The 8,191-nt window shown below is 46.0% G+C and overlaps 1 protein-coding gene across 3 annotated transcripts; it reads left to right on the top strand.

Moving 5' to 3' along the window:
* Positions 1 to 1,883: 1,883 nt before the first annotated feature.
* On the top strand, positions 1,884 to 8,191 carry RBM12B (RNA binding motif protein 12B). Of its 3 annotated transcripts, none has more exons than XM_084282228.1 (3): positions 1,884 to 1,969; positions 4,602 to 4,647; positions 5,365 to 8,191. In XM_084282228.1, the coding sequence occupies exon 3, from the start codon at positions 5,393 to 5,395 to the stop codon at positions 7,502 to 7,504; it is 2,112 nt and encodes a 703-aa protein (XP_084138354.1). In that variant the 5' UTR covers positions 1,884 to 1,969; positions 4,602 to 4,647; positions 5,365 to 5,392; the 3' UTR covers positions 7,505 to 8,191. The 3 variants fall into 3 exon arrangements, with proteins under 3 accessions (XP_084138354.1, XP_084138353.1, XP_084138352.1); XM_084282227.1 differs by having other exon boundaries at positions 1,888 to 2,991; XM_084282226.1 differs by having other exon boundaries at positions 1,888 to 4,647.

Raw genomic sequence — 8,191 nt, 5'->3', positions numbered from 1 at the left:
GGGAGCTGCCCCCACCCGTGGGGGACCCGTGCTGGAGCAGTTTGCTCCTGGGGGATGGACCCCGTGGTGTGGACCCATCTGGGAGCAGTTCTTGAAGAGCTTTTGGGCAGCCCACGCCATGAAGGAGTGGCGGAGACGAAGCATCAGGGACTGACCGCAGCCCCCGTTCCCCTGCAGCCCTTGCGGGGAGGAGATGGAAGAGGGTAGATGGGGTGAAGGTGGTTTTAGTTTGCTTCAATTCTCACTGCCCTAGTCTTGTTAATTGGCAACAAATTACACTGATCTTCCCCATATTGAATCATGTCGCCCGTGGTGGTAGATGGTGCACAACCTCCCTGTGCTTATCTCAACCCATGAGGTTTTTCAAGGGGAGTGAGAGAGCAACTGTGTGGTGCTTGGCTACCTGCTGGGGTTAAACCACAACAGAAACATGTTATGTTTTGGTCTCTAACACCCCTCCCAGGGACAGCAAACATTTGTCATAGGTATTTCCCGTCACAATGTTACGTGTTTTTTTTAAAACATCTCCAGTGTTTTTAGTCAGGACAGACAGCTTCCTCTGTACCAAGACATGCCCAGGCAATGGTGCCATAAAAGTTGGTTTTAGAGAAAAAAAATACAGAGAAAAAGTAGTTTCTTCCTGTGCAAAAATTATTACTCAAATATCTTAATCCTTTAAAAGAAATAATATTATTATATATTAATAATAATAATATTATTATTTCTTTATATATTATTATATATTAATATTAATTAATTATATATTAATATATTTATATATATTATTATATATTAATAATAATAATATTATTATTTCTTTTAAAGCCCTTTAATCCAAAGGGTTAATGATTTCACAAAAGTCCTACAACCACCAGCAAGCTGCTGGCTCCTAAGGAGAAGGCAGCTTCACTGCTTGTGGCCAGCCACCTGTTGTTTTCTAGGGATTTTCTAACACAGCATGGATACTGGCTTCCCAAAACTCAAAGCAAAAGGACAGGAGGACCTTGTTATACTAGTTGCTCAACTACATCTCACTGATGTCTCAGTTACACTGTGTATTTTTACTATCAGGAAATTTATTTCTGGAAGAGAACAGGCAGTCTGCTTTCAACACTGCTCTGGGGACGGCTCTGTCAAAAACACTGGCACAAATTCAACTTCTTAAGCTCAAGTTAATCTTAGAAAAGATAGATAAGGGCCACTCGGATGATCGAGAGGGTGAATCTGCCATAAATATTTATTTTTGTCTAGCCAAAGTGTTGTTCTTTATCTGGTGTAACGAGCTGATTAATGGTCAAGATATTTATAATTTATATATTTATATATTTATATATATACATATTTATATATTTATGTATTTATATATTTATGTATCTGTGTAGAGATGGGTGCTAGGTGGTAGCTCCACAAAGCTAGCACACCTCTCGACGCTGAAAATTCATTTTTATACTTTCCAGTTATACACAAAATTACTACAATTGGTGGTTAAGGGAGCATAATGACTTATGCATAATGTCATAATGTCAGCTAATTCTTTCTTGTTTCTCTTTAAAGGCACTGTGACCCCTTAATTCCTTGTGCACGCTCCATGAGCAGCGGGCTCACAGCGAGAAGGGGGCTATTTCTGCCCAGGAGGTGTGTTTTTTAGTTGTAAAAGAGGATTGTTCAGCCAACAAGGCATTGTATTTCCTATTTCCTCAGCTATCATTTACCCATTGTATTACTTAACCCCCCCCCGAAGAGATGAGGGACGGACAAACGGTCGCTATGCGCACGCGCAGCCCGCCGCGCGGCTCCCCTCAGCGCCGCCCGCTCCCGCCAAAGCGGCGGAAGGAGCCGCGGGGGTCGCGCAGGCGCACTTGGCCTCCTCCTCCGCCGGCGGTCGGCGGCGGGCGCCATCTTGGCGGAGCCGTGCCGGGAGCTGCGGGCGGCGGGGCTGGGCGCGGAGCCTGTCCTAGCGGCGCGGCCGGTGGGTGATGGAGGGCGTGAGGGGCGGCTGAGCGGCTTCCCGGGCGGCCTCCGCTTCCCGAGGGCCGCCGGGCTTCCACGCAGCCGCCTCACGGCAGCCCGGCCCTCGTGGAGCGCTGCGCGGCGGCGGCCCGGGCCCGCGGCCCTGTCACGGCAACCCCTTCCCCCCCCCCCCCCCCCTTTTCCTTCCCTCTCTCTTCTCCTTCTCTCCCCGCAGACGGAAGGATAAGTCCTGCTGGGAACCGCCGGGGGTTGGTGAATCCCGGCGCTTGGTCGCTTTTACGCTCGGGGTGTTCCCAGGGGTGCCCCTCCTGGCGCCGTTTGCTGCATGCGAGCGGCTCTGACCTCGCTGCGTTGTGCTAAAAGGGCTGGTCCGGTGCAGGCTTAGCTTCCGTAAAGTGTTTGTTTAGTTATTTACCTGTATTTTGAGGGAGGTGTTTCTGGAGCGAAGCGCTAATGGTGTTCAGAGTTCACTGAGGCTGTGGAGGTATAGGTGTAGTACTGCTTTCCGGCTAACTGAGGCAAACGCAGAATTTCTTAAAGCTTTAACATGCACACCTCTGCTTTTAAACTTGCCATGAGGTTGCCAGTCTGTTCATTACGTAAACCTTTGTTCTCTGAAGCCTTTGCTCAGTTCATGAACGTGCATCCTAAAGGCCACTCGTTTTGGTCATTCATTTAACAGTTGGATGGCTTGTCTGCAGTTCCTACCGTTTTTTGGTTGTTTAATATATGGCTCCTAAAAGCTTACTGCCTGGTCTTACGCTTCTGTTTGTGGATTTCTTGAATATCGCATTAGGATCTGGAATCAGTGTGCCTGGTTTTAAACGCAGGAGGTTGTATGTTGGCACATCGAGGAGAACTTGCCGTTTGTCGCCGAAGAAGTACTGAGGAGATCTGTTCTGAATGCTGTTTAAAAATGGGGATGAGAATGCAGAATTGCGAAATTCAGAACAACTACAGATAAAGTGCATCATCAAGTAGCAGGGCAGCGGATTTGACTTCGCAAGACACGAAGGCCCTGTAAGAAAATCCTGCCCTTGAATTCTCTCCTTGCTTTTTTGGCATGGCCATCTCATCTGTTGAGAAGATAGATTAAAAGGTGCAGAGGGTCTGGCTGGGATGGAGCTAACTTTCTTCGTAGCAGCCGCTGTGGTGCTGTGTTTTGGATTGGTGGCTGGACAGTGCTGACAACACACGAGTGTTTTGGCTATTGCTGCGCAGCCCTTGCCCAGCGTCAGGGCTCTCTCTTTTCCCCACTCAGCTACTGCAGCCAGCAGGCAGGGAGTAGGCAAGAGGTTGTGAGGGGACGCAGCCAGGGCAGCTGACCCAGACTGACCAAAGAAATGTTCTGTGCCACGTAACGTCGAGCTGAGGTAGAGGAAGAAGAAGGTTTTTGTTTGGTTTCTCTAGAGGGAAGTGTATTTTTGGCTTCTAAAGTGGCCGTTGTTTGGAGGCAGGCTGGGAATCGGCCCACCCCTGGGAGGTGGTGAGTGATTTCCTTTGTTTTGCTTTTTTTCTTCACCTCTTAAAGTTTCTTTACCTTGACCCTCAAGTTTTCTTGCCTTTCCTCTGATTTTCTTCCCCATCCTGCTGGTGAGGATTGGGTAGAGTCAACTATGTGGGTGCTGGCTGGGGTCAATGCTCCCCAAAAACACACGGAGAGCTGATGGTCTTCAGTGCAGGTATTAAACAAGCAGTTGGTTTGGGTTTGTTGTGCTTACAAAGTGCTGATGTAGAAGTGACTCAGAACTTGGTCTTTGCTCTCGTTTTGCTGGGCTTACGCAGAGTGACTAGGTACTGTGATCAATAGGTAACTTGGCATCAGGATCTAGTGCTTCAGTTATTGAGCAAGGGTTTTGTACGGGGCATATTCCCAAACGCTTGTCATCAGGGCCTTGGACTCTTTGTTTTTTTTAGAGGGATGTAGTTAGTTGTTCTGGGAGCTTGTCTTTGTTCTGAGGGTACTGTGCTCTGTGTTGTGTGACATCAGATGGTCATGTTGAAAATCTGGATGTGGTCAAGTCAGCAGATGAAGCAGTAATTGTTCTTACTTGTGAAAGGCAGTTCACATTTAGGGAAAATACAGTTTCTGCTTTGTGAATTGAAGCCCTGTAGTTTCTCCTCGCTGCCTAATTTTGTTCTTTTGATAGTCTTTGCTGTGGACGTTAAGTGCAGTGCTGGACTGGTGAGTAGTGTACTCCTGTTGTGAGCTTTGAAAGCAGGTGAATTTTGGAAGAACGGACACGTACTGTAATCTTGAGATGGACTTGAACGTCTTTCAAGGACTCAAAGAATTGAGGGTTTTCCCCTCGATTCACTGTCAATCTGTTTGATTTCAACAGTTGGGCATGGCACAATCGATGACCAAATAACCTCATCGTGTTTTCATCATTTGCAGAAGTCAACTTAACTTTTGAATTTCCTTTGCTTCTAAAATGGCAACACAGGGATGCGGTGCATAACATGTTGGAACGCGGAAGGAGTTCTTCATTGTATCCCAGATTGTGGTTTCATTACATGCCTGGCTTTAATGTTAGCCACTGCTATGGATGAGCTGCAGCAATGTAGCACAGTTTGTAAACCAAAGTACAGATATCAGCCATTAATTGTGTTTCATTTTCTTTCCACAGTTAAGTTGATTTTACAGAATTTATCAGGTCTTCCAAGCAGAAACAGGTAAGCTGCCCAAAGCTTAACACTTCTCACTGAGTATTGTGACGAGATCGTACACAGCCTTTTTTTTCTCACAGTCTTGTGGCTGGGAGCTAGGATATGCTCTCCTGAGTGCATGTGGCTGCTGCAATTAATACTCTGACTACGTGAAAGAGACAACAGTTTTGAACACTGAGAGAACGCACGGTATTGATCAGAACCGATCACTGGTTAGAGCAACTTGTCAAAGCAGTAAAGTCATCAGTGTTGGTGAATTACTTCATTTCCCAGTGTCACAATTAGTCTTTTTGCTTTCTCCTTTTATCATCTAGCATTTTTGGTGTTTATGTTCCCAAATGTCCTGTTCAAAAGCAAACAGGATTTTATTTTGTTCCTCGGGACTGGGCAGAGATCTCTGGCATCCAGCAACAATGCCACGAAAGACTACAGGTGTTCTTTGGGTACCGTGGATGGTGAGGAGTGACTGAGGTGGATTTTGTTGCCCTTAGGATAGGGAATACTGATAGACTTGTCCACGTGTGCAGGTGGAGTAGCTAATTGTTCTGACTAATCAACTGTCAGCGAATCTTCTTTTAATCCCATTCTTGTGAACGTGTGAGTTTTTTTCGTGCCTTCTCTCTTGATTGAGACAAGGGCATTCATTAAAAAGGCTTAAGTGTTAAGATACTGTTACAGCTGAGTACTAAAGACGTGCTATCATGTGTACCTTTTTGTCTGCAGGTGATTTTTGCTGTGGGTTGAGCTCAGCATGGCTGTAGTCATCCGTTTGCAGGGGCTTCCTGTTGTTGCGGGTCCTGCAGATATTCGTCGTTTCTTCTTGGGATTGAATATTCCCGATGGAGGTGTGCATATTATTGGAGGAGAAATTGGGGAGGCTTTTATTATATTTGCAACAGATGAAGACGCACGGCGTGCCATGAGCTGTTCGGGAGGGTTTATCAAGGACTCCCGCGTAGAGCTCTTTCTCAGCAGCAAGGCGGAGATGCAGAACACCATAGAAATGAGCCGGAAACGATTTGACCGAGGGGGCCGAGAAACTCTGTCTGGGTCTAGACGAGCAGGTGCTAATGGTTCTGGTGCATCGGGTGTCGGAGACATCTCGCATTTAGTCGCGGCTATTACGAAAGGAATAAATAAATCTGGTTACGGTCCGCCAAATCACCCGGAGGCTGGGTTCCATGCCAATGGCACGCGACACGGTGATGTAGGCATGCCTAAATCAAGCTATCAGTCGAGAAAGGATTCCCACGCGTTTAACCCAGATGATCTGTACTTGTTCCTGCGTGGCATTCCCTACTCTGCGACAGAAGATGCGGTGCGGGCGTTCTTTTCCGGAATCCGCGTGGACGGGGTGATTCTGATAAAGCACCGTAACGGTTTAAATAACGGTGATTGCTTGGTAAAATTCGCTACGCCTGGCGATGCCTTAGAGGGACTGAAACGCCACAGACAGTACATGGGGCAGAGGTTCATAGAAATCCGTCCGACCACGGAGGAGCGGTGGATCGAGTACGGCGGGCGGGTAGACGTGCCGAATGAGATGGATCACTTCTTCAAAGAACGCTCGCCGAGAGGTTCGGGCTACATGCACGCAAGGAAGCATTCTCATTCGAGATCACCAAGGAGACAAAGAACGCGTTCTCGTTCTCCCCCCAGCCAGGAATATTACATACACTTAAGGAATCTTTCGACTAACGTGGAGAAGAGAGATCTGAGAGATTTTTTCCCTGATCTGGATATAGGCAGCAAACAAATCAAGCTTCTAACGGACAAGCATCAGAGGAGGACTAGAGATGCCTTTGTGATGTTAAGGAGTGAGAGAGATTATCAGGCTGCTTTGGAGTGCCATAGAAAGGTTCTTCTCAATCGTCCCGTTTACATTTTTCCAATTGCAAGAAAGTCTATGTTGAAAATAATTGATTCTTACGAGAGGAGAAGATCTCAGGAAAGAGATCTTCCTGGCCAGGCCATGACAGAAAAAAGTTACCGGGAAGGTCATTCTGGCCCTAAGGTGTGTGCTTATGTGAGGAATTTTCCGTTTGATGTGACAAAAGTCGAAGTGCAAAAGTTCTTTGAGAGATTCGATATCGATGAAGATGACATTTACTTGCTCTATGACGACAAAGGAGCTGGGCTGGGAGAAGCCTTAGTGAAGTTTAAATCTGAAGAACAAGCCATGAAAGCGGAAAACTTAAATCGTCGGAGGTTCTTGGGAACGGAGGTGTTGCTGAGACTGATATCTGAAGAGCAGATGCAGAAGTTTGGTGTCACTGTTCCGTTCTCTGCCCCAAACGAGATGCAGGGGCATTCGCACACGTATGACAGAGGTGAGCTCTCCCGTCCGGCTGGTTCCCCACCTGGACCACCGCAAGGGCCACCCATGCACTCGTTTGGTCCCCCTGGGAACTTCAGGCATCCTTCAGAATTTAGGCACCCCCCTGAGAACTTCATGTGCCCTCCTAAGGATTTTAGAGGCCCGCCACCCCTCATGGATTTTGGGGGTGACAGCGAACACTTTGGCAGAATGGAGTTTGGGAATAACAAAATGGGAAACTTTCCAGAAGGCAGATTTATGCCGGACCCAAATTTCAGTGGTGGTGGTGGTGGTGGTGGTTCTGACCGGGTTGTTCCTATTCGATTGAAAAATTTACCTTTTAAAGCGACTCCCAATGAGATTCTGGATTTTTTCTATGGCTACAGAGTCATACCGGAGTCGGTTTCCGTGCAGTATAACGAACAAGGGTTGCCTTCGGGTGATGCCATTGTGGCGATGACAAACTATGAGGAAGCGATGGCTGCTATTAACGAATTGAATGATAGGCCAATTGGTCCCAGAAAAGTTAAGCTGAGCTTGCTGTAAAGGAGGAAGAGATGCTCTAGAATAAAACATTCTAGATTTGACAGTATTGACAGTTGTTTTTACGTTTTTAATGACTAGAAGTTGAAGAAGAAATGGTTTCCATCAACGGTTGTAAATAATACCTAGTTTGGGTGTTTAGCTCTGGGTTGAAATACCTTGATGGTTAAGATTTGAGAAATGTATTGTGCCTACTTCTTGTGGCAGAGAAGAGCCTGAAATTCCGGAGGACATTGAATATTTTACAGCAAGGTATAAAAGCATGAATTTCTAATGCTTTTTCTTTTCTTTTTCCTTTTTTATTTTTTTTTTGTTTGCTTTAATTCCCTGTCCCCTGACTTTGCATCAAATAAAATTGTAAGTGCTGGTTGACAAACCACGCAAACGGTTCAGACAAAAACTTCAGTGCAATCTGCATTAGTCAGTAACCGTTCTTACTGAGGTTAGCTTAATGAAATTAAAAAAGACTGGTTTTTATTTTTTATTTTTTTGTGTAAGCTGTTCAGGTTTTGTTCGGTTTCATGTGTTTGCAGGCATCCCTGTTAGAAGAAAAAAAGATCTGTTCACATTAGCTGGCTTTGCTGGCTCTGCAACTTTTTTTAAATAAAAATGAAATTGTTATTAAGTGTGTGTCTTATAATTAAAACTTGTCTAGCTACTCACGTCAACTATTATCTGCAGCGTACCTGG

The sequence above is a fragment of the Netta rufina genome (assembly GCF_964035555.1).
Source record: "Netta rufina genome assembly, chromosome: 2".
Lineage (NCBI taxonomy): Eukaryota > Metazoa > Chordata > Aves > Anseriformes > Anatidae > Netta > Netta rufina.
The sequence above is the reverse complement of the archived record's forward strand: the minus strand, read 5'-3'. Positions and strand labels throughout refer to the sequence as shown.

What these genes read in the sequence shown, in the direction of transcription:
- RBM12B (XM_084282228.1), top strand. Translation starts at nt 5,393, where the DNA reads ATGGCTGTAGTCATCCGTTTGCAGGGGCTTCCTGTTGTTGCGGGTCCT.